The following is a 27,702-nucleotide window of genomic DNA, read 5'->3' on the forward strand; positions in this document are numbered from 1 at the left end:
TCTTATCTTGTTCCTATGAGAAGATAGGCTGATGGCCATTGGCACCAGCCTCCCCCATGTTAGCCTATGGAGCAAGATAACCTTGCAGCAGTGAACACACAAAATGGCCTCTGTTCACTACCAGAGCATGATACCTGCACTAGTACATGCTCTACCTTTTACATACACTGCACCCTGCCCAGGAGGGTACCTTGGGCCTTCCATAGGGATGACTGATGTGTACAAAAAGGGAAGGGTTAGGCCCGGCCAGTGTGGACACTGGCCAGGAGGACATGGCAGTCCAGGGACTGCAGGCAGGCCTGCGGTGGCAGGCCTGAGACACCATTTTAGGGCTACTCATGTGGGTGGTGCAATCAGCGCTGCAGGCCCCCTAGTAGCATCTGTCATCACCAGCCCTGGCACACACAGTGCACTTTACTAGGGACTTCATGGTGATACAAATATGCCAATCGGGTATATCCAATCAATATGATATTTTACACAGGGAGCACTTACACTCTGGCACTGATTAGCAGTGGCAGAGTGTCCAAAGCATCTAAACCAGCAAAAACGAAATTCAGCACAGCATCAAAAATCAAGGTAGCAGAGGCAAAAGATAGGGGAAAAGCCCACGCCAAGGATGTCAGGTCTAACAGTGATATTAACTCTTAAAGCTAAGTTAGTAGCCTGAAATTAGCATACAGCTATGTCCCACAAGTGCATTAACCACTGTCCTGAGATTTCCCTGATACATAATGAAGTTGTTGGTAGCAGTTGCCCTAACCTCCTAAACTGTGTTATCACGTTGCCAATTGATGCATTTTAAGGAAGACAGATAGGGGTAGGTTTGTACCAAAATTCTTCTACATCCTGTACTTACACTTATCTGTTTGTATGCTTTGAAAAAACGCAGGGACTTTGGCCTTAAGTAGAAGGAAGGAGAGTTCCCAAGAGCGCACATTTAAGGAGCTCTGGTGCCCTGATTTTAATATTGAATGGGAACATGAACACGATTTGAAGAAGCAATTCAAAGAGGGCCTTTGATAAAAGGATCACTCCTACGCAACAATCATCCACACTTATGGGTACATTTTAGTGTAACATTGTGAACCACGCACAACTTTGTAGCCATGCCCTCACAGTTTCAGCTTTTTAGGTCTCGCCTGACCCAGCGCATGCGCTGCTCTGGCGAGACTTATTGAGAGGGCTCCAAAAAGTGCTACCAAGCCAGCCTAGAGCTACAGTGCATGTGCGCGGGCGCGCGCCGCGCTTTACCGTGATTTCTTTCACGGCCGCTTTGATGTTTGATCGCGATCACTTTCGCGGCCGCTTGGCATAGCCAATAGGTCTCACTTTTGGGACCTTATAAGTATTTAGTTATGCAACTGTTGCATGGCTAAACACTTATAAGGTCCCAAAGGCGAGACTTATTGTGCTGAGTAAAGTGTTCCTGTACTGATTCACAGAATATGAGAAGGAGAAAAAGAAACTAGAGTAGAACACGTGAATACTAAGTTGCTTTATTGTTTTTAGAGAATGAATAAGAAGTGTTCCCTTATGAAATTAAAATGTGGAAAACATCTGTTTTTAAATGGTTTCGTGATTTTCTCTCCGGCGTGTGCAGAGGATGACAGGAGATGTGAGCACAAGCTTTTTTATTTTTTATTATTTTCCTATTGAATTTTATTCATGCAGTTCTCAATACAGCCGAGATACATGAATACATATTCAGTGCGATCACATCTCAAAACAATACAACTTGTTTTTACAACTTGCAGTGCATATCTGTCTAAATCATAGAGTACATCCTATATCCATCCCCAACAGGTCTATGGAGGTCCCATCTCCGTGAGCAAGTCTTAGTACTTTGCACAAATAACAGGCGCATGTTCAGTCCTCAAGATAACATCAGGATTCCCCATAAGGTTGTTTGTTACAGGGCTCCAGATATTTTTCAGCCTAGATGCCATTGGTAACTCCCCAACTGCTCTTTACAATACACTAGGGCCCACATGCATCAAAGCAAAAACCGGTCGCAAACGGGCAGATTCTCAGAATCTGCCCCTTTGCGACCGGTATTTTTGCATTTGGGATGCATCATCCCAAATACAAAACTCGCAATTTAAGTAATCTCTAAGTTGCGATTACATAAATTGCCATTGCATTTAAGGAATCGAAAATTGAGATTCCTTAAATGCAATGCATTAAAGTAAAAAAAACTAGCGATTTCGCTAATAGGGGGAGCAAATTACCATGAAGTTGAACTCCATGGTAATTTGCAAAAACTTTGAAAAATGCACTAAAGTACGTTTTTCAAACTTCCATTTTACACATGTGTGTGTGTGCAAGATTATATGCAGATTTCAGGGGTGCAACAGGCTGCCCTTTTGACACCCTGGCACCCTTGAAATTGCATTCTCAATTTGCGAGTTTCTAATTGAGAATCGCAAATTGAGCATTTCTTCCCATTCATTCCTATGGGCCTCTAGGCCCATAGAAATGAATGGGGAGGTATTCCTTAATTGCGACTTGCAATTTGCGAGTCGCAATTAAGGAATGTTTAGAAATCGCTCTTTTTTAAGCGATTTCTACATGCATAGCCTTTTGCTATTCCTTATTAGCGAATCCTTATTTTTTGCTGATAAGGAATCGCAAATGGCAATGTTGATGCATGTGCCAGTAGATCCTTAAACCACATCTTCACCGTTGGCACCGTCTCTCCCCCCGTGTTTTGCCACCAGTCTCGTGGCCAGTAACAATGCGATAGCAATTCATCTGCGAAAACTGTGTTTAATTGTTTTCAGCAGGCCCAGTAAACACTTCTCCATAGTCATCTGTGATATGAGTTGCGCTACTTTACCCCAATATTGGCATACACATGCCTACATCCCCAGGCCACGTGCAGGAAATCAGCATCCTCCATCCCGCAGCGCCCACAGCAAGAGTCCTCTCTTGACTCATACCGATGCAAACATGATGGCTTATAGTATATTTGCTGCAAATACTTAATATGTATTATCCTCAAATTACAGTTCACCATAAGGAGCCCTGTCCACATACAGCATTCAACCCAGTCATCCCATACCATTGGTTCGACGTGACCATCGTATTCTCCATAACAGAGGGGGTGTATAATTGGGTTATCAAGCCTTTCCTGCCTTTCGTGGTAAGGAGCACCTGCAGCGCCCTCAGCGATTGTGGCTCACCCGGATACTCTGGGTAAAGCGCACTTACTTCATCCCTCAATCGGACATACGCGAAGCCCAGCATAGTCGTATATTGTTTGTTTGCAGTAAGGGCAGCCAGGGTTACAAATCTCGCATTCGGGAATCAAACGCCTAGTGTGGCAATTCCAGCTTTCTTTAAAGAGTCCAGTGGCACCTGCTCTTGAGCGACAGAGATGCCAGGATGCGCATCTAGCAACATCGCCGGTGCATACAGATAATCCCGCCCGCTGTCACTTGCAATTCCTTCCATGCCTTATTTATACAGGTTACCGTATTGATAACCATCCTGGAGTTTAGAGGTCGCTCGCAAAGCACTGCCGCCGATAGCGGGATCGGGTGGACATTATCCGATTCCACAGCCAGATAGGTAAGAATTTTTGCGGGTGGCGCCAATAGTACGCGAAATGTGCCTGCGCACAGAGATAATATAGACGCATGTCTGGCGCCCCAACGCCATCCCGCCCAAAAGGCAGCGTCACTGTTTCCCAACTACATTGCAAATTCCTGCCTGGCCATACTAGCGTCGTCAGACACGCCTGAAGTGTTTTAAAAAAGGCTTTAGTCAGCACTATAGGAATATTCGTGAACAGATACAAGAATGTAGGCAAGATAGACATTTTGATTACAGCGATACGGTCAGCAAGAGAAAGTGGTAGGTGCATCCACCGGACACCTGATCCGTTAACACCGCAGTCGCCCATTAATGTGCCCTAAGCAGCAGAGAACTTTATAAACCAACATTGTGTCGGCCCACTGCAGCCAGGCCTGCAGGCACTAGCCTCTTGAAGTTAATAGCTGCCTTTTGTTTTCTGAGCATTTGTGATCGAGCTTTGAAGATCTTCGTCTGCTGCATGAAGAGAAATGCTGCACAGGATCCCTAGTGCGCACCGTTGAAGGGCATACACGTCTGGGCACCCTGCTGGGCATCAGCTGTGAATCTTTCATATATTTATTCATTCATTTTATTAACTCAGGCAGAATAAAGATTCATATTTAATGTCTTGATAAAGGTGATTCCATTATAACCACTTGGGACGGCCGAAACATTTGTTTGCCGCGAGCTTGTTGATGTTTGCTCACAAATTTTGATTCACGATTACACACTTAAACAGTATTATATGATAAGACCGACACAACTTGTATGTATAAGAGAAAACTGTTCTTGTTTGTCATGGCAGTCTGTATGGAGCAAAAGGGATGGACAAGTGAGTGACATTGCATTGTGTTACTCTGGAGCTAAACAAATTTGTTTACATCAACTGGGTATATAAATCAATCGCTGTTGGCTTTGTTTTTTAAATAAAAAAGATAATCATGTTTTACTTGTATGAAGTATCTTTTGATTAAAAAAATCTTTCCCAATTTTTTTTTTTGCATATTCATTGTGTGTTTTTCTTAGTCCTTTTCTAATGGGGAAGATAGATTACTTGTAATGTGGAAAATGATGACATAATAACGTTGAATGACTAAGACTTCACATGTATAACTGCCCAAAATCTCCCTGGTTTGTTTTCCTAAGGAGAAAAGTAGCATTGCACACTGTATATATGAAATGCGAGTAGTTAGGGAAGACCTCAGTGTCATGAGAGCCTTCCCAAACCTATGCCAAACAGTTCTCGCATGCAGCTTGTACTTGGTTTCAGTTCTGGTATCGGGGACGAACTGGGAATTCAAAGCAGCCCGGGCAAATTTGTCAGACCATCCCCAATATGGTGCATAGTGATAGAGCTCAGCGAGCGTCCCTGACCACTACAAGGTGGTTTGGGGGGGTTCCCCCCCCTAGAAAATTTGGGAAAAAAGTGGCAAAAATGATGCATTTTACAACACATTTTTCACTATATTTTCTACTGGACCAAGACGCCTTTTTGGTATTAGCGCGCTCTATAAAACCCATATAACATAGCATAGCTGTATTAGTTTTTAAAGCATAGTAAATGGTGACCTTACAGTGCACCCGGATACGGCAATCTTTATTGGGCCTCTTCAATGGTTCCCTCACTATCACCCTCCAACAGTGCCTCTAATTTCTCCATAGCCCGTCTCTAACATGTATTTCGTTGTTTTATAGCGCCTCACATACAAGTGTAGGGTGTCAGATCATTATGCATCACAAACACATACAGAGACCATGAAGCGTACTTGGGTAAATCAGTGTGTAGAATATCTTACATACAACAGAGGGGACTACACGGTGCAGGATTAGCCTGTCATGCATACAGATGAGCATTTTCTAAGAGTGCTTGGTCTGGGGAAGCACAAACTCAGGATTCAAAACGTAACCCAGAAGTTATGATTGACTTTACTAGTAAAATTAGGATAATGAAAGACTGGGACAAAAAAACATAACTTTCTAACCCAGATTACGATTCAAATTTATTGAACTGCAAAATAACAAAACTAACACCCAGCCGCGTTCCACACCCCTCTGTCTCCTTTATACTGGCTTCCACGCTGGGACACTCCAGAGTATCCGTGCGCGTTATAAATATATAATAACATAACGCAATAACAAAAGGATTTCTGTGACAAAAGCAGTAACCCCATGAACTATGCAAATAAAATACTGTTCTGTAATCTGCATAGTATAAGCTCTTTGCAGCAGGCGTACCAACCCTCTGCACTACCTTAGATGAGTCAAAATTGCCACTAGACAAAACTCTGATCTCACTCCAGCAGGTACATTAATCATCAGAGTTATCTTTGCACTTTTATTGTTGCCTGAAAAATGTTGGATATACAAGGAACTCTGCAGTGCTTTTAAAACTACTACAAAACCGGCCCCAGTAGCAAAAACGGCCCCCATCCATCCAGCCTCATGGGGAAACGCTTGATGCCCGGAAACGGCCAGTCTATCCTTATCAGGTGTCTTAGCCTCTTTTTTACCCAAACTTGCACAGATACATGAAAAAGTTTTTTGGTTTATATCCCAAACTATACTCTAGTGCTGGAAATATGGTACAGTTCTGGAATGTTTGTAATGTGGAGGAGGTCATTTGCACTGTGAAAGCACTTTTCATTAGTAAAAGAATCATTACAATTGCATGTAGTTTTCACGTCACCTGCATCACCTCCCTTGATGGGACTTCTCCTTTGAGGTGGGAAGTCAGTGCTGTGAACGGGAGACTGAGGTCGCGGTTTGCACGCCTTGAGAGGAGACACGCTGTGTGGCCACATTTCAGCACTGCAGGGCTGTGGCTGCAGGGAGTGCTTTCCGTGTGAATCATCTTCAGAGGCGAAGGAATATGCTGCAGGTCCTGGGTCCTTTTCTATTTGATGCTACAGCCCTTTAAAAGGACGCCGGAAGACACTCCGGAGGAAAGATCCAGGGACCACCAGGAACCAGAACACCTTCTTTGAGGGAGCAGGAAGGAAGACTGGATACCAGAGCAGGACTGAAGACAGCTGTCGTGAAGGTCCTGCTATTGCCGCTTCTTTCCATTTGAACTCCTGCTCGCTGTTGCACCCTGGTGGGACGAGGTCCCACGGTTGGAATTACAGCATTGCTGCACTGCTGTTGTTTGCACTCGGGAGGAGGACTTCATCGCCCAGAGTGCCATCTTGCTGCTCCAGCTGCAGCGAGTGAAGGGGAGGCGTGTCACCACGCATATAGCGCTGCCTCTCCCCCCGCGGCGCGGGACGCGCGCGGGACGAAGCCCGGACCAAGTGCGGGCCCGTCTGAGCCCGTCCGAGCCTGGCAGAGGCTGGGCTGGGACCAGACCTGACCTCTAAGAACTGGGACTCGAGACTTGAGGTATTGACCCCCATACGTGGGGACTGCAGTCCAATTATGAGTAAACGTAAACACCCAATAGGGCAGGGGCTGACGGGGACACTAGATGCGTTTATTTTAAGAGTTGAATCAGTTTTGATACACGAGATCGAGTTAACGGAACGCAGGCTTTCATTAGAACCCCAGCCGCTACCAACTAATTTAACGCAGATTGCCCCTATTATAAATCCTATTCTGCCTGATAATGTAACTGTTCTTCAAGAAAGCTCAGAGCCAGGCATTGTTATAGAACACACCCCAGTGATAGATCCTCTAAACACAGATAACACTTCACCAATATTAGCTATTGGGCAGGAACCTCATATTGTGCATAACTCTAGCCAGGAACCACCTATTAAGAAGAGGAAGGGTAGGGGCGCACAGGGAACATCTCAAAAGCCAGATAGCCTGATGATTACTAGGCGAAAGGGTAAAAATATAGGAAGAGAGGTTAATAAAATCCCTCTTAGTCAACAACATCTAAGGGTAACAAATAGTATATCTTCGCCGACTCAGGATGATGAATTCTGGAAAAGAATGGAGACCATGATATCAGTTTTACTGGACCCTCTGGCTCAGAAATTGGCTCTAATAGAAGATAGGCTTCTGAAATTGGAAGGGCCCGTTATAGAGATCATCTCTGATATTAATAAGATAGCTAAAGGAGGGGAGCTCATGATTAATATGGGACTCCCAGGAGATAATCCCCCTGTAAAAAATAATGCGCTTACCCGGCCTAGTAATTGGCAGTCAAGTTCAACCACAACATCAAATACTAATCTAGCTAGAATCCAGACGCAGGGACAATCGATTACTACACAAAGATCTCAACCCCCGCTCCTTTGATAGCTAACCAGTTTGAAGCATTCCTCAATAAAGAATCAGGAAGCAGGTGTGTTGATAGAAGTAAGTTTATTCCATAGAGATCCCATCCATCCAGACTCTTGTCATCCAGCAACTCCCAGTTTATTTCTGAATCCCCAACCTAGAATTCAGTGACATCGCAGATGACACTACTAACATTCTAAAGCTTCCAACCAATAACCAGATGAGGCATTGTAAGTGTATGCCATGCCTATGACATACTACACACCTCCCTTCGTCACACAAAATTCAGAATACAAACAATCAAAACAATAACATATAAAAAACGATAAATAAATATTCTCTAAATATAGTCTAACAGATAAAATGAATACTCTATACATAGTCCAACAGATAAGATGGCTTCTTACAAATTCTAGTTGAAGCACGAATCTCACCACTTTCAGATGTACTCGGATAAGCCACATCATGATGGCAGCCATCCACCCTTCTTTTTATCACCACAACCCTGTTCAAATTCCAAATTCTATGATCTTGTGTCTTTACGGCATTCTTAAAGATCTTAATAACCTTCATAGGTTCCATGAATTTAGAAACCGCATTACCCAACAAACCAGGGCGTTTGATCATAACCAAATCGCCAACCATAACCTTGGTTACCTTTACAGCTTTTTTTCCATCAAAATAACACTTCCTCGATTTACTTTTTTCCTCCTCTCTCTTTTGAATCATTTCATTATCACACTGCTTTTCTTTACCCCTTCCCACTTCATATCTATTGACCCATGTAGGTTCTACACTGGTATTTGGAACTCTCCCACGGAACAGCAGAAAGGGTGTTTTACCAGTAGTGGAATGAGGAGACAATCTATACTCTTCAACTTTCTTCAACACTTCATCTTTCCAATTCAAGGACATAGATTTAGATAATGCAATTGTCTCTTTAATCACTCTATTAAATCTCTCCACCTTCCCATTTGCCTCGGGATGGTAAAGAGAGCATAATTTATGTGTAATGCCCTTGGATGCTAGAAAATTCTTCATCTCATTAGACACCAACTGCACCCCATTATCTGTTAGTATAGAATCAGGGATTCCCTCTTCAGAGAATAGATTTTTCAAGCATTTAATAATGTGAGATGTGCTAATGCTTGACAAAAAGAAAACTACAGGCCAACGTGAAAACATGTCAATTACCACTAATACGAATATCTGAGATCCATTTGAGTGAATAGGACCAAGAATATCCAAAGCAATGTCCTGCCAAGGATTCGAAGGACGCCTTCTTATCACCATAGGTTGAACATGCGTGTTCTTGGACTTATCACTCAATGTGCATGGCACGCAATCTCGAATTACACGTTCCACTTCTATATCCATGCCTGGCTACCAATGTGACATCCTCAAGCGTTCTTTGGACTTGGTAATGCCTGCATGAGAGGAATGAACCAGATCTATAATTTCTTTCCTAAGACTGCAAGGAGGAATCAGTCTCGTTCCCCGAAATAAAAGATTATTCTCTACAGACAACTCATTACGTACCGCCCAGAATTTCTTTGTGTCCAACGATCCTTGTTTGTTGCTGTTCCAACCCTTCCTAAGTAGATCCATAACTTCATTTAAAACAGTATCCATAACCATTTCATTGCCCCATCTCTCTTCACTAATCATATTCTGATCAATAACACAAACCAATCCCTCAGAATCTTCCCAATCATCCTCTTCAGATGATTCCATGGGCGTGAGGCGTGACAGTACATCCGCCACATTATTTTCAACCCCTGGTATGTATTTCATATCAAAATTATATTCTTGCAAACCTATTACCCATCTGGTAATTCTACTAGATATTGAATCCAGGCCCTTTTTGCTAAATATTTCTACCAACGGCTTGTGATCTGTCCTCACCTCAAAACTTACGCCCCAAAGAAACTTCTTTAACTTCTTTATAGCCCAATACACTGCAAGAGACTCCCGTTCTACAACAGAATATCTCGTCTCAGGATCTTTGAGGCTACGTGACAAACACATAATGGTATGAATGCCATCTTTACCATGTTGTTGCAAGACGGCCCCCAAACCCTTTTCGCTTGCATCCGTGATGATAATTGGTTTGATCATAGGATCAAAGCTAGCAAGGGAAGGGGCTGCGTTGAGTTTATTCTTGATCTCCTTAAATTCTTGCTCACAGCTTTCTGTCCACTGAAAGTCCACTCCTTTCCTTAGTAGATGTCTCATGCTTACCGCACAATTGGCAAAATTCCTTACAAATTTTGAGTAATAATCAACTACCTGTAAGAACTTCATGAGTTCGCTTTTGTTGGAAGGCGAGCTCTTTTCTTGAATGGTGTTAATTAATTCTTTTTTAGGTTTTACACCATCACAAGTTATGTTATGCCCTAAATAATCGATGGAGCTAGTTCCAAATCTACACTTTTCCGCCTTAATTGTTAAATTGTGCTCAGAAAGTCTTCTCAAGGCTGACCTCAAACGAACATTATGTTGATTAGTATCTTGCCCAAAAACTAAAATGTCGTCTTGGTAAACGTAAATACCAGGTAAACCTTGAAGCATAACCCTTTGAAAGACAGAAGAAGCCGATACTAACCCAAAGGGCATGCGTATAAATCTGAAAGTACCGAATGGTGTTATGAAAGAAGTGTAGTCCCTACACGACTCTTCCAACTCTATTTGGTGGTATGCTGAAGTTAAGTCAATCATACTAAAGACTTTAGCAGCACCCAACAGAGACAGCAACTCATTTATGTTGGGCAAAGGGTATTTGTCAATTACTACACACTTATTCAACTGTCTCAAGTCAATGCAGAGTCTCAGGTCCCCATTAGGTTTGCGTGCAGCTACAACTGGGGCCAACCATTCAGTCCCTTCAACCTCCTCTATGATGCCTCCCTTTTTTAACTTTTCAATTTCTTTCTGCATGTCATCCCTCACCGAAATTGGAACATTTCTCACCTTGCAACATACTGGAGTAGAATCCTTTTTAAGTAATATTTTATGCTTGTATCCTTTGAGACAACCCAGCTCTTTCTGAAAACACTTGGATAATCTCTTTTGAGACCATCAATTAGATTAACATCCCCAGCCTTCTCAATGGAGTTTACCTCGCTCCTCAATTGAATGGGAGTATCACCATTAGGATCAAGAAATACACCAAGATCTCCCAGATGAATCCAACTGATGATGCTATCACCCTTTCTAGATACGTAAATCTTACCAGAAATCAATCTCCCTTTATACTCAATTAAACCTATGGAGAACCCATGTAATTTGATGGGCTCCCCACCATAAGCCAAAGGTTTTATGTCAGGTTTTAAAAGCTCAACCCTGCTTTTCAAATTATTCATGTAGAATTCGCTTGAGACAATTGTGATTTTTGCCCCTGAATCAAATAGAACTCTAGTTTTTGCTCCCTCAACTAGAATTTCATCAAATGGGGAATTTCTTTTCTTTTCCCCAGTCACTACTTGCACCACAATTTGACCACATTCATATCCATCAGAGTTAACTACATCATAACTATCATCATCAACTTGGACTTCTTTTACTTTTGATATATTTCTGCTATTACACATAGGATCAAAGTGACCTTTTTTTTTGCACTTGGGACATAATGAGCCTAGAGCTGGACACTTTGGATTATTTGCTAAATGTCCCAACTTTCCACATCTGAAACACTTGCCATTAATCCATTTCTCACTTATCTTTCCTTTTGTCGACACAGATTCCTTTTGAGTCAAGTCTTTATTCTTAAAGTCCCCCTTGTTCTTACTCTTCAACTCTTGAACCTTGCATTCTTTAAAACAGCAACACATTTAATAGAATGCTCTATTCTTTTATCTACGACAAGAACCTCATCTAAAGTGGGTTCATCGCGTAACCACAATTCCTCTCTAACGTTTTCTATGTTGCATCCAAACATGAACTGATCACGAATGCGTTCATCAGTTTGCCCTTCAAATTTACACGAAGACGCAAGCTTTCTTAAAATGGTTATGTATCCCTCCACCGTTTCTTCATCTGCTTGCATCCTCTTAGCAAAAGTGTACCTCTCTAAAATGGTACTTACTTTTGGTAAGTAATGCTTATCTAGTTTATTAATGCAAATTTCATAGTCATTGAGCCCATTTGCCTCCTCGCGTGATAATTCTGGAAGGTGATCAAATACGTCTTGCCCTTCTGACCCCAAACAGTGCAATAACAAAGCAGATCTCCTCTCCGCACTGAGTGAAGGCCCACATACTCTAGCATAACGCTCAAAAACTACCTTCCACTTCTTCCATTTTATATTAGGCTCGCCAGGCTCAGATAAGAAAAATGGAGCCGCAGTGACGTTTTGCATATTCACAGAACTTGAATAATGGTCTTGAAATATATATATAAGTTATATATATATACAAGTTACAAAATAAGGCAATATTAAATGACCTTATATGCCAACCAAATGAACACACTAGTAGATGTCCTATAAAACAAGCTTGTTGTTATCTCATAACATTCATTAATAGTAGCACAGATAATTGTAAACACAACATATACCAAGGGAAACGCTGTGTATGACAGTGTGAAAGGGTTCCAACTATACCCCAAAATTATCACATTACACGAGAAAAGATGTACGATGCAAAACGAAAGCCGTGTGCATCGGGAAAATTTACTTAGTTGCTTGAATAGTTGCTTGAATACCAGAGCCGTGCGTATCGGCGAATGTATTTTGTTGCCAGGATACACAAACGAATGTTCAACAAAGCCTCACTTGGTTGCTTGAATACCATAGCCGTGCGTATCGGCGAATGTATTCTGTTGCCAGGATACGCAAAGAAATGTTCAACAAAGCCTCTACGTAGTCACGCACGCAATGACCTCATGCGTGAATCACGCTCTTATGTCGGAGCGTCTCTAACGAAGAGTTACGTGGGGAAGAAGATGAGCATTCCCATCCAGGCAACGCAGCTGGCCACTCCTCGAGACTATCCAGACAACACAGACGACCGCTCCTCGAGGCTGGTAACGTTCGTTGAGATATGGTTTGTTTTTGCTTGAACGTCTTTACCAAAGTGGAGCGAGCGTTAACGTTGAACGAAAAGCCTTCAGTTGTTCAAACTCAGAGTCAAGCGATGCGATCCACACGTTACCCCTTTTTTTTTTTTAAAAGCTTGCAACCGTAGAAAAGAGCACTAAATAAAATCCACGTATGGCAGAGTTTTCAGTATTCAGAAACTTTCCAAGCTGCCTTGTCGAATAAAAGTATTGTATCCACCTATGGCAGAGTTTTCGGTATCCAAATTGCCTTGCTCAATCCAGATTAGTGATATGATGCTGCCAAAGAGATTAACGCAAACTTCGCCAGAAATAGTCAAAGTAGCGTAATAACTTTCAGAAGTTCCAATTAGTCACACTAAATCCAGATTGGTGATCATTAGTGATCCAAGAGCAGTAAAATTAGTGCAATAATTTCCAGGAGTTTGTTTGCTACTTTAAAGTTGATTAAATTCTCACCAAAGTTCCATGTCTTGTGTTGGGATCTCAGATGGGTATTCTCTGCCGACTACGCCAGTGAAGCATTCCTCAATAAAGAATCAGGAAGCAGGTGTGTTGATAGAAGTAAGTTTATTCCATAGAGATCCCATCCATCCAGACTCTTGTCATCCAGCAACTCCCAGTTTATTTCTGAATCCCCAACCTAGAATTCAGTGACATCGCAGATGACACTACTAACATTCTAAAGCTTCCAACCAATAACCAGATGAGGCATTGTAAGTGTATGCCATGCCTATGACATACTACACAGTTTCCCCTTGGATTAAACCACGGAAATAAACAGGGCCCTATATCCTCCTCTACAGCCCCTTTAACAACTAGTGGAGGTTTTACTATGAGACAAGGAACCGGAACATCCGTATCAAAAAATATTCCCGGTCGTAATAATGGTGCTCAAACTAATCCGAATATGTCTTTAGACCTCCCTCCAGAAGCTATACAATACACGATTGTATTAATCAATGTTCCACCCTTTATCCAACATGGTGCGGAACATTGGTCTACTTTAAGGAATAGATCTTTACACCTGTTATCTAATAGGCCCGGGATGACTGATATTCTCTTTACAGAATTTAAAATGGTGTGGCGCATACCCTGGGTTGGTAAATCACCAAAGAAGATGGAAGGAGATTGTGTGGTTCTAACTTTTAGATCCCCTAGACTAGTACAGTCTATTCTTAATATAGCAGGGACACAGTTTATTTCCACACATAATATTAGCATATAACCCTTGGGGTTCTTTTATCAGCCATGCATCTTCTCCGGAAGATTCCAGAGGAATAGTCCTGTGGTGGAACAATACCTAAGTAAAGATTGGTGTAGGTATTCTATCCCAGTTAATAATCGCTACGGTGTTTTGGGTATGTTAGATGAACAAGACTGACTTGATCGTCCAATACGCCTTACTAGAGGAAATAACTACTGTTGTGTTAATAGGCACAGCGGCACAAATTCAACATTTGAGGGAGATCTCTCTCTTTCTATCAGGGAAGCACAGGATATAGTCTCTATGAATCTAGTTAATAAGATCACTTGTGAACCCAGATCTGTCAATATACCAGATCCGCCCCCAATAAATGGAGACAGCGGTGTAGTGACCCATTTAATTATTCATACTAATCAGATTCCGATAGAGAAAGCATGTTGGGAAATAGTGTCATGGAATATCGCTGGTTTGTCATCTAAACAATCGAATCCACTGTTTGGGGATTTTATTAGCTCCCATAATATCATATGCCTGCAGGAAACGTGGGCGAAGGAGCCAATCCATATAAATGGGTTTAAGACACTGCATACTCCAGCCGTTGCAGGAATAATGGGTAGAGCAAAAGGGGGATTAGGAACTTATATTTCAAACAGGTTGGAATTGAAAACAATAGTTTTTCAGCCCGAGGAATAGTATTAGCAAATAATTTTACTCACTCCATATTGATAGTACACATTGTATATTGCTTGTGAACCACTATAATAATATACCCCCCTCCTTGGTGAATGATGTTCTAACGCAATTATGTAATAACTTGCAGTCTGCACATGGAAAAAATTATAGAGACATGATGGTGATTTTGGTTGGGGACTTTAATTGTGTGTTGTGCTCAACTGAAGGAGACAAAATTTGCGGTGTCACATTAGAGGAGGGGTTGTGCAACACACATTTTTGTCATTCCCCTCTAGGTGATCTGTATAATAATTTGATTTTTAGTATGAATATGGGTTTTGTAAATGATTTAATCAATAAACCTATACTCATGCCCTCCACCTTTAATGGAAGGGGATTCCACTCTACAATAGATTACATCTTAATATCAAATACATAGGCTCATAGATTGAAAAATTTCCATGTAGATGACAACTCCTTGAGCGACCATTTTCCGTTGTGTCTTTCAGTCTTGTCACCAATTAATACATTTAGTAGGCATGATCAATCAGACCAGATTCTCTCGGAAATCTCGCTTCATAAGATAAATGGTTACAACCTGCGATGGTCAAAAGTGGATCCCACAGTTATTACTAGTAAAGTGATAGGCAAGTGTAGACCAGCCATTAATACATGCTTGGATGAGACCGCCTCCCCAGTTGGTATTCTCTCCGCCTTTGCGTCTATCTCTGAGGCAGTTAGAATTTCTCTATCTGTCCCGCTGAAGAAAAAAATGAACTGTCGAGGTTGGTTCGACAAAAAGTGTTCCTAGGCTTACTCCAAATTAAAAAGGGAACTACACAGGATTCCTAAAAATGTAGACAACATAAGGATGGCCAGAAGGGACTCTAGAACTGCCCTTAGAGAACGTAAAGTTACAGTCAGAAATGAGACATGGGAAATGCTGGAAGAAGCATCTCTGAGGGGTGATAGCTCGGCGTTCTGGAGGGTGATAAAAGCACCCTTCCTGAGCGCGGGGGAGGGGCCATCAGTTGAGATTGCTATTGCTGAAAATGAATGGATTGAGTATTTCTCGGGGGTGTATAACATAGATGAAACCTCTGTTGGAAATAATGTGGGTGCTTATGAGGAAACTATTAGTAACCCTGAGTCTATGTATGCTGACCTCAGGTTTACTCTGGAGGAGGTGAATCGCACACTTTCTGCAAGTTTGAGGGGGAAGGTGCCAGGCCCAGACGGCGTCCCCATAGATCTTTTCAAATTCAATGTTGACTTGTAGGGGCCAATTATCACTCGGGACCTAACAGCCAGCTGCGTTGCCCCTTTTCCGGAAACATGGGTGGAATCAACTATTATCCCCATTTTCAAAAAGGGTGATCGTGAGGACCCAAAGTGTTATAGGCCCATTTCTCTACTAGATGCCCTGACAAAAGTGGCCGGTCGTATATTGTTAGAACGCTTGAATGACTGGGCCGAGGAAAATAATATTCTGTCTGATATACAATATGGTTTCAGGGCTGGATTAGGTACAGTGGAACAGAGTCTAAACTTATCCATTCTAATGGGGAAATATATGCGAGTTAAAAAAGGCAGACTCTTCTTAGCCTTTGTCGACTTAACAGCTGCTTTCGACTCTGTAAGGCATGAGGAATTGTGGGAGATACTCGAACGCCTAGGGGTAGATGTGCAAATTGTCCTCTTTCTTAGACGCTTATACAGTGGCGCAAGGGCGCGGGTATGTTTTGGGATTGGAGGAGATCGAACGGACCCATTTCCCATTAAAAAGGGGGTTAGGCAAGGGTTTGTCCTGGACCCTTTTCTTTTTAATCTTTATATTAATGGCCTTTGCGATGCCTTAATTAAGGATAACTGCGATTACCCACAAATAGCGGCACGCCCTTTACCTGCACTTCTATATGCAGATGATGCAGTTTTAATGTCACGCACCCAAATAGGTTTAGAGAGGGTTTTAAATAGTTTTATCAAGTTTATGGGCCAATTGAATCTCAAGGTCAATACCTCAAAGACATACATTATGAGATGTGGCCCTGGGAGCCAAAAATGTAGGGATATGTACCTGGAGGGCCAGAAAATAGAGCATACACCCAGCTTTGCTTATCTGGGAATATTGTTTGATCGCTGTGACCGTTGGTCGCGTACAATTATGGCCAAAAAACTTATACTGGCAAGATCAACAATGGCACTAGCCAATTTTGCAAAGAAATTGGGAAGAAGCCCACCACGGGAGTTATTGCAGATTTATAAAGTAAAGTGTGTCTCAGCAGCCATGTACGGAGCGGCGGTATGGGGTTTTGTGGATACGCAGTTACTCCAGACAGTGGAAAACATCTTCCTGCGATATATTTTAGCTGTACCTCAGCATACGTTTGCCACGCAGAGCTGGGACTTCCATTCATTTCAGATTTGATAAAAATGGAGCCTATTCTGCTGTGGCACAGAATATGGTCCAAAGCAGAGACTAAGCTAAATCAGGACATTTTAGCTGATAGTATGAAACTTGAAGAAGCGTTGCTGATTCCGTGGCTGAGATATATTAAACATTTTATGACAGATCTTGGCCACCCAGAGTATTACAAGTCTCCGGGTACTATGCACACGATTCCTAGAAAGGAATTAAAAAAACAAGGAATGATTCTTTTAGATACTATAAGATTAGCTAAGGAGTGTACTAAACCTGCTGTTCAGCATAATCAATTGATTTAATCTTCTTTTAATATTCAGTCATACTTGTTGTTTGTACCAGGTGGCTATGATAGATTACTACTAACCCGTTTTAGATGTAATATCTACCATAGGCTCGTGAGTTTTCCATGTTTAAATGATTGGTCACGAACCTTAGGCCCATGCCCGTGTGACAATTGTTCAGAGCAATCGACTATGCATGTTCTTTTATTTTGTAAATTTTATCGTAACTTGAGGAAAGTCTGGCTTGTCCCAATAATGAGGGAGATGGGTTTGAGAAAATGTCGTCCAGCCTTTCTCGTGCTGCAATTACTGGATGATATTCACAGAGCCTGGAGGATATGTATGTTTTTAAAGAAAGTACTTATGTACAGGAAAACAATTGCTTTGTAATCACGGATTTTAGTATGTCTTTTTAGTATGACGACCTCGAACTGTGTGTTCGAGGCATATGAGCTGCAGATTGTACACTTAGCATAGATCGCCATCTGGTGTTGGGCCCGGATGTTTGCAGTTTGTTTTTGTTCTTTGGACAGTCTTTGGAAGTCACGAGTTCGGTGACTCCTCCTTCGGTCCGTACTGCGCATGGGCTTCGGCTCCATCCTCAGATTGTTTTTTTCCGCCATCGGGCTCGGATGTGATACTTCGTGCTCCGGCTTCGAACTTCTACGGTTCCAGCCTCGACGGAAAATCCTCGTTCTTCGAGTTTTCTTCATCCAATCTTCATCTCTCGAAGCGGCACTTTTCTCCATCCCGTACATCGGCACCGGCCTTCGGGCCCTCCTCGACTCCGGTCCCGGCCGATGGAAAGGACTCCGTTCAAAAAGTGCCCAAAATGTGGGTCTAAATTTCCCCACACCGACCTCCATCAGGTGTGTAACCTTTGCCTCTCTCCAGAACACGAGGCTAGAGACTGCCCCGCCTGTAAGTCTTTTCGATCTAAAAAGACCATCCGGGATCGAAGAGCTCGACGCACCATGGCGCACTCCTCGACCGCGGCTCCACCGGACATCTTCGGAGGCGACGCCGAAGCTTCGGGGCAACTACACACCGAGCAGGAGGACGACGTCGTCAGCGCTTCCGAGGCCGACGACTCCGACGTGGAGGACATCACACCGGCGCAGCGGGTCGTGAGTACTGTACCCCCTCCCACCCCCGCGCCCAAAACCAAAGAGACTCAGGTTACACCCTCGCCTGCAGGCCTGGGCAAAACCAAGCACACAGCTTCTATCACCCCACCTTCGGGCCCGGTGTCGAAGCCTCAGAAGTCTCACGGCAGCTCGGGCTCGAGCCAGCCGACGCCTGGTGCCGAAAAACACCATCCGGCACCGAAGAAAGTGATACCCAGCTCGACTCCGAAGCCACCGGTGCCGAAGCCTGGACTCTCGGTGCCGACCAAACACAAACACAAATCTGTTGGCACCGACGCTCCGGCGCCGAAAACTCCTTCGACGCCAAAAAAAACGGAGGCTCCAAAAAAGCATGGCGCACAGAAACCATCGAAGCCCTCGGCTCCGAAACCATCGGCGCCAGCGGACGATTCGGCGCCACTGGCTCTGTTTACACCAGACCCTTTGCAAAAGACTCTATCTAGAGATCCAAAGACTGGGCTATTAACTTTAATTATCAAGAAAAGACGTCTTGATACTCCGGCTCCTCCTCCACCACCCAAGCGGAAGGACTCTGCTACTTCTCCCCTCAGAGTGCCCTCCCCACTACCTCCTCCTCTGCCTCCTCCACCTCCTCCACCCCCTCCCCCTCCCAGGTCTCCGCCACCCTTACCTCATCACTCCCCCACCCCGTCCCCAGATCCGGATGACGGGGATCCAGATTATGACCCGGCGGACGCCCCAATGGACCCCACTCCACCGGGGACCCCAGACCCATGGGAAGACTACCACAACCCTGACATACCTGATATGCCTCAGGACGACCTATACCCATCCAGGCCGTCTCCTCCAGAGGACTCCCTAGGGTTTCACCACTTAGTGCAGAGAGCAGCACACTACCATGGGGTGGACATGCACAGCGAACCAGTGGAAGACGACTTCCTACTGGACACATTTGACATTCAGGACAAATCCACGTCTATTTTGCCCATGCTTAAAGGTGTCACCAAGCATGCTGCAGAGGTGTTCAGAGACCCTGTCAGGGCCAGGGTACTGAACCCTAGAATAGAAAAAAAGTACAAAGCGGCACCCACAGACCCTGCATACATTAAGGGCCCTGCTCCCTTAGATTCCCTAGTTGTCTCCACAGCTAGAAAGCGGGCTAACTCCCAGTCCTCAGGAGAAGCCCCACCGCCAGACAAGGAATCGAAACTTTTAGACGCGTCTGGCAAACGCACCGCCTCCCAAGCTGCAAACATGTGGCGCATTGCAAATACACAAGCACTACTTGCGCGCTATGACAGAGCACACTACGACGAACTTGAGGCTCTTATGCAGCACCTCCCCGAAAAACACAAGCGCAAGGCTCATGACCTGATACAGGAGGGTAAACTAATTACAAACACCTCCATTAAGTGTGCCCTCGATGCAGCCGACACTGCTTCTAGAGCCATAAATACCAGTGTCCTGCTTCGTCGTCATGCCTGGCTCAGGATCTCAGGGTTCAAGCCTGAAGTCCAGGCGTCCATACTAAATCACCCTTTTGACCAACAAACTCTCTTTGGGCCAAAGGTGGATGAAGCGTTGGAAAAGATGAAAAAGGACACAGACACAGCAAAGTCTATGGGGGCACTTCAAACACAGGCCCCTAAACGTTCCTTTCGACGCTCATCCTTTCGTAGCACAGGCAGAGGCTTCTCCACCGATAGCGCCTCTACCTCCTACAAGTCCCCTCCTCAAAATACCTTTTCAAAGGGCAACCAAAGGGGTGGTTACAGAGGCAACAACAATAAGGGCAGGGGCAAAACTAACACCACCCGTTCCGCAACCCCGCCCGCACAATGACTTCCCTTCCCTCCCCCCAGACCATCCCACTCCGGTCGGGGGCAGACTACAACAATTTATCCACGCATGGGAATCCATAACATCGGACAAATGGGTGAACCAAATTATTCGGTCAGGGTACTGTCTCGAGCTATCATCTACCCCACCCAATATCCCACCACGACACCGTCCAATGTCTCAAGAACATTCCACACTGCTCAAACAGGAGGTGCTCTCCCTCCTCCAGAAACACGCTATAGAGCAGGTCCCCGTCAATCAGCAAAATCTAGGGGTCTACTCCCTGTATTTCCTTATACCAAAGAAAGACGGGACCCTGAGACACATTCTGGACCTCCGGCCTCTAAATGCGTACATACATTCAGACCATTTCCACATGGTCACCCTGCAACAAGTCCTCCCGCTCCTCTGTCAGGGAGACTTTCTCACTACCTTGGATCTCAAGGACGCATACTTTCACATTCCAATACACCCTTCTCACAGGAAGTACCTCAGGTTCGTGGTGGACGGTCAGCATTACCAATTCACGGTTCTCCCCTTCGGGGTCACCACCGCACCACGGGTGTTTACCAAATGCCTAGCAGTTGTAGCAGCACACCTCAGGCGTCAACACATTCACGTCTTCCCTTATCTAGACGACTGGCTAATAAAAGCCGCGTCCTACAATCAATCAATGAACTACCAAAAGTCCCACCTCTTACCATCTCACACAAAGCAATATCTCGGGGCAACTATAGACACCTCCAAAGGTATTGCCTATCCAAATTCAGCCAGAATCGCAAGCATACAAGCCTTGCGCAAAACATTCCTTCCTCAACACTCTCTTCCAGCAAGAGTGTTTATGAAGCTCATAGGGATGATGGCATCTTGCATCTTCATAGTGCCCCATGCAAGACTCCACATGCGTCCACTTCAAGAGTGCCTAGCACAACAGTGGAACCAGGCCCAGGGTCAGCTGACGGATCTGGTGTTGGTGGACGGCCGCACCCATCACTCTCTGCAGTGGTGGAACACCACAAACCTTTCCAAAGGACGGCCGTTCCTGGACCCGGTTCCTCAGGTGATTCTAACAGCGGACGCATCGCTCTCCGGCTGTGGAGCGCACATCTTACACCTCACAATGCAAGGTCTATGGACGCCACAGCAAAAATCGCTCCACATCAACCATCTGGAGCTCTTGGCGATCTTTCTAGCCCTAAAATCCTTTCAAAAACAGATTTCGGGCAAAGCAGTCCTCATTCGCACAGACAACATGACTGCAATGTATTATATCCAAAAACAGGGGGGGACACACTCTCCCCAGCTCTCCCGCTTAGCCCAGAGCATATGGAGATGGGCAATTCCCCAAAACATCTTTCTCCTGGCACAGCACGTTCCAGGCGTACAAAACACCGTGGCAGATCTGCTCAGCAGACAAACGCAACAACTACACGAATGGGAACTGCATCCACAAGTTCTTCACCCATTCTTCCAACAGTGGGGGCATCCTCAGATAGACCTCTTCGCCACCCACGAAAACACAAAATGCCCAAGCTTCGCCGCCAGATACCCACACCCATTGTCCAAGGGCAATGCGATATGGATGAACTGGTCAGGCAGATTTGCATACGCCTTTCCACCTCTCCCGCTAATTCCATTAGTGGTAATGAAGCTACAGCAGCACTCCCTCACACTCATTCTGGTAGCCCCAACATGGGCCAGGCAGCCGTGGTACACCACACTACTACAGCTATCGGTGGTACCACATCAAAAACTGCACCTCTCCCCATGCCTCCTAACCCAGAACCATGGAGAAATCAGGCACCCGGACCCAGCTCAGCTCAACCTTGCGATCTGGCTCCTGAAATCTTAGAATTTGGATACCTTAACCTTCCCCCTGATTGCATGAACATCATCATGGAAGCCAGACGTCCTACCACTAGAGCATGCTATGCCGCAAAGTGGAAAAGATTTGTAATTTCCTGCGGTAACAATACAATCAACCCTTTAGATGCATCCATACAGCACACCATATGCTATCTGCTCCATCTTCACAGGTGTAACCTGGCATATTTATCCATACGCCTACACCTAGCAGCGATCGCTGCTTATCTACAAAACAGACAGCATTTATCACTGTTCAGAGTGCCCGCTATTAAAGCCTTTATGGAAGGCCTTAAACGAGTAATTCCTCCCAGGGCACCACCTTCCCCTGTATGGAATCTAAATGTAGTTCTTACACAGCTAATGGGTCCGCCCTTCGAAACCAATGCATAAATGTGAGCTACAGTTCCTCACCTGGAAAACAGCTTTTCTCGTAGCTATCACTTCCCTTAGAAGGGTTGGTGAAATACAAGCGTTCACTATACAGGAACCCTTCCTACAAATACATCACAGCAAGGTCATACTTCGTACAAATCCGAAGTTTCTGCCCAAGGTCATTTCCCCCTTCCATCTCAATCAATCGGTGGAATTACCTGTCTTCTTCTCGCAACCTCAATCTGTTGCAGAAAGGGCTTTACACACACTTGATGTTAAGAGGGCTTTGCTGTACTACATACAAAGAACGCAACCTTTCAGGAAGACTAAACAATTGTTCGTTTCCTTCTCTCCACCACATAAAGGCAACCCCATCTCTAAATCAGGGATAGCTAGGTGGATTGTAAAGTGCATACAAATTTGCTATCAAAAGGCAAAAAGAACATTATCTGTTCCACCTAAAGCCCACTCTACTAGAAAGTTAGGGGCTTCTATGGCTTTTCTAGGGAACATACCCTTAGATGACATCTGCAAAGCAGCCACATGGTCAACACCGCACACCTTCACAAAACATTACTGTGTAGACGTGCATTCCAAGCAACAAGCTAGTGTGGGCCAGGCTGTACTAAAGACACTTTTTCAAACCACTGCAACGGATACCGGTGGTCGCCGCTAGGGTTGGGTACTGCTATATAATCTATGCTAAGTGTACAATCTGCAGCTCATATGCCTCGAACGGAATATGCTACTTACCAGTATGCATCTGTCCTTGGCATGTAGAGCTGCAGAGTTGTACACGCCCACCCGCCTCCCCGGCTACCTGTATCCGTTCCAGTCCATCTTATTTAGATACAACACACATGGGTTTCTCACTGTTATTACTACGCTCCATCATTTCCCTGTTGGCGAAAAACAATCTGAGGATGGAGCCGAAGCCCATGCGCAGTACGGACCGAAGGAGGAGTCACCGAACTCGTGACTTCCAAAGACTGTCCAAAGAACAAAAACAAACTGCAAACATCCGGGCCCAACACCAGATGGCGATCTATGCTAAGTGTACAACTCTGCAGCTCTACATGCCAAGAACAGATGCATACTGGTAAGTAGCATATTCCTTACTTTTCTCTTTTAAAAAAAAATATTTTTATAACTTTCAAAGTTCTATTTTTATTATGTACTTTTATGATTGTCTTACAAAGCAATCGAATAAAGTCATTTTTGTTTGTATGTTTGTTTAGTCTCCAACTTCCTAGCCAGGTCTGCTGACGAGCACCTTCTTTGTACACTATCTGCTTGCTGTACTCCACTGAGGTGCCAATGTTCTGATGTTATTTTTTAGACCTCCAGTTGAAGCCATATCACAAGCCCTTGCAACACATTCGTGACTGGCCTCAAATAGTCACTGAACTCACCAATCTGGATTCACAGAGAGAAACACCACAGCTTTTCTTGAGACGAGATGTGAGACTTCCATTGGATGTAGAGAAAAAGGTTTGAAACGTGTTCTCTAAATTGCACGGGAATTTTGAGCGAAAATGAAAGTTGTGTTTTTATCTCTATAGGTCATGTCTCTACTGCTTACCATTGACAGTACTCAGCACAGTTACTACACCAGTTGTTGGGGATTTATTTAATACTCTTTATATTTTTTAAAGTAAGATATGGTTTCAAACACATGAACTTTCCCAGTGTATCTCTCAGTATTGTTTTTAAATCAGTGTTGCCTTTTTATATCCTTTCCTCCAGAGACCATGTTTTTGGGATTAATTGACTGTTGACATCATTGTTGAAGGTCGTGCAAGCAACAACATATTTTTCAATTTCTATTTTAGGATCAAATTTGCATTTATACACTGCTACAAAAAGCTTCCATGTCATCTTTTACTTTGGGAAAAACTTTCTTTCACCTCTTCTTTCATATGATTGCACATTTAAATATCTGGTTGTACATGTCAAAATTAAATGCGTCTCCATGCTGTGATTCTTCCACTTGAGAGAAGCTGTGCATTGATATTCTTGAGTTATGTGTTGAAGAAGCCATTCAACAGGCCAGACATCTTAATTGTTGTTTGAACTGATGAAAGATCACACAAGAAGGATGTCTGTACTAGCATGACAAAACATCAGACTCAGGCAACCGCCCTGAAACACCCAATCTATCCATTTCATTCCTGTTATGCTACTCCAGCCTTTTTCACTTGTGACTAATAATGCCTTTTGTTTACTTTCCATATTCCTTTTAATTCTTTTACCTTTTAGTTGATATATCCCTTATGTGCAACCATTCTGTACTCCTATGTTGAGTAAATGTTTCCTTGCATGTGTCCTTGGGCATTCACAGTGATGTGGTTCCAGAATTCAAAGTGCACCTTCACAGGCTTGTTGCAGTTGATCTTTACTACTGGAGCTCTCTTCAAGTACATGTGATTTTTCTCTAGCATGTTCACAAGCTGTCTATCCGCAGAGCACAGAGATACTTATCTATTTATAGAGGACATGTCACTTGTTTGTTTCCATTGATCCTGTTGTAGCTTTTATCCTATATTTTTGACTGACCGAAGAGTAGGGATCTGTTTTAAATTCTATAACAATGGCTGAGCTAAAAAAAAAAAAAGGCCCAATGAAATTCATATACAAGGTAGATGATTTAAAGCCCAAAACCCCAAAGTGCTTTCTCCTGATCAACGAGCCTTACTAGAAGAGCCACACATATCGGTTGCTATGTGACCTGTCGGATAATGTTCCTGCTCAGAAGCTGTCATCATGAACTATGTGGCCTGTATTCCTTTGTAGATTCTGCAACTTCTGCAAGGGTCATATAGCCCAAGTTCAGGAAGGAGAGGGGCTGCCATTTCTTAAGACAGTTCTTCCTCTTGTTTGTACATGAGCATGACCATACTGTGACTTGGGGTCTGTGGCATGCTATCCTTTTCATCTATCTTATATTGTAGCTTAGCTGAGTCAGTATCATTCATATTCTGCAACTTAGTACATGGTTCCACTCTGTGACCATCACTAAATGGATTCTTGCCTGTATTTGAAGACAGGTTTCTTCAGCTGTGGAAAAAAAGAAATGAGACAGTGTTCACGGAAGGGTCTATAGTTGTAATGACCTCAGGCAAAAACCTTTCTGCTTGGGCCTTTTACTTTTTACGTTGAGCCTAAAGTCAGCGTGCATGTGCTGCTCTGCGAGACTTGTTGTTCTGGAATATGGACTAGAAGCCCCGTCCACTCTCCCCCCCATATTTGTCATTGGCTAGTGTCATTGACATTCGTAAATGCTGGCTTCTGATTCCTAAATAGGCGTGTTAGTCCCTCCTTAGTACCGCCTTGTCTTCATTTGTACCCTCGCATGGTGACTGACCCTTTTACTTAGCTTGTTACACGGTCTCCATTTTAAGTAGGTGAGCACTATTTTGTTTATTAAATAACTTATGGGGACAATTGCCACTGCTTCTTGCATTTGCAGCGCGCCCACCCAGGACAATGGCCGCCGCTTTTCACATCGAGCGCTATGCTGCTCTAACTTTGAAAGTTACAATATAGCAACGCTTTTTTTGTATTATAATACTTTTGAGATGAACTTGGCGTCTGCTTCAGGTACATTGCGCTTTCTTTCAGTTTTTTTTATTTTTTATAAAATTGCATGCTGATGGTGGCGCCCACTTTAGGTACAACATGCTCAGTTTCATTTTTTATTTAACTATAATTCAGAGTGTGGCATCTGCGTCATGGACACCGAGATCTGTTACGTTAAAAAAAATTTAAAAAAACTTCAATAGTGAGCGCGGCACCCACTTCAGGGACACTGCACTCTGTTTCTTTTTTTAAACTTTATTGGTGAGCACGGCGCCCGCTTCACGGACACCGCCCTCTGCAATACAATAGGTCTTGCTTTTGCAAAAGTTTGACCTCTTGGCATTTTAAATGACAATCCATTTTACTATTATAAAAGGCATTGCCATTTGCCATGCCAATAGCTCAAAATCTCGCAAATTGCAAGACCTATTGCATTGTAAATGCTTGTTGTTAGAGCAGTGGTCCCCATGCAAGTCTGTTCTTCCCTTGTGATATTCTTTTCCTCACCTTAAGAGTTCCATTCCTTATCACAAAACTGTGAAGACACAAGCAGAATTGTGCTTCATAAGAAAGACACATTTTAATTTATCATGCTCTCTACATTCTCCACCTTGGGACCACTGCACTTTTAGGCCACTTGCAGCATTTAAAAACATCACTTATTTCGGAAGGTAGCATCAGTACAGAGATACATCTAGACTTGATATCCTTTTCCCCTAAAGTCGCTTGAACAGAAGGTGAGTCTTGTGCAATTTGCAGATGATACCGTAGTACTGGATAAGATTCCTGATTAGGTTACAGGGATCCATAAATGCAAGGAACATTTATAGCAGTTTAAGGATTATTCAGAACAAACCTAAGATTGTAATTTATGGTCGCAAGGTAATAAAAAAAAGCACTTGGAATCTGGAGGGAATGGCACTTGACCATGCCTATAATTGTAAGTACTTCAATGTAAAGTTTGAAGAGTGAGGAGATCTGTAACATATCTGACGACAATAAAGTTGGCATCCCTGGCACTTAACACCTCCTTTATTAGTTGGGTTAATAAGATGATAGGCCTGCATATCGGGACAGTGTTAAAAGCCTTCACTAGCAAGTTGATGCCTACCCTTGGTTAGAGGATGATAATTATAGCTTTTTTCGAGAAATATCTAAATGGCTTGACATAGCACAATGCCAAGCATACAACTATTGTTCCCCTTCCCTGACAACAAAAAAAACATACATGCTAAAGCCGCATATGTGTCCAGTTGTGGCAAGTTAAGAAATGCTTCCCCAAAACACTATGCTATTGAACTCCATTTTGGATTCCAGACTCTTTCCTGTGGAGTGGGCCTCTATCCTCCCACTGTTGAAGAAACCTTCATTAGATCCAAAAGAGGTGAAGAACTATATGCCTATTTCTTGGTTATCTTCTATAGCTAAGATCCTTGAAAAACATATGAATATTGTACTGTTAAAATACTTAGAGGAGACTGAAATCCTAGATTC

At 43.6% G+C, this 27,702-nt stretch overlaps 1 protein-coding gene across 1 annotated transcript in view; it reads left to right on the plus strand.

Moving 5' to 3' along the window:
* KRIT1 (KRIT1 ankyrin repeat containing) overlaps positions 1-27,702 on the plus strand; it is a 514,966-nt gene that overhangs the window by 279,748 nt on the left and 207,516 nt on the right. Inside the window, exon 12 of the mRNA XM_085631085.1 lies at positions 23,969-24,120. Within this exon, the coding sequence (XP_085487211.1) occupies positions 23,969-24,120 (152 nt within the window). The remainder of the gene's footprint in view (positions 1-23,968; positions 24,121-27,702) is intronic.

This window comes from Triturus cristatus, chromosome 10 (genome assembly GCF_964204655.1).
Source record: "Triturus cristatus chromosome 10, aTriCri1.1, whole genome shotgun sequence".
Lineage (NCBI taxonomy): Eukaryota > Metazoa > Chordata > Amphibia > Caudata > Salamandridae > Triturus > Triturus cristatus.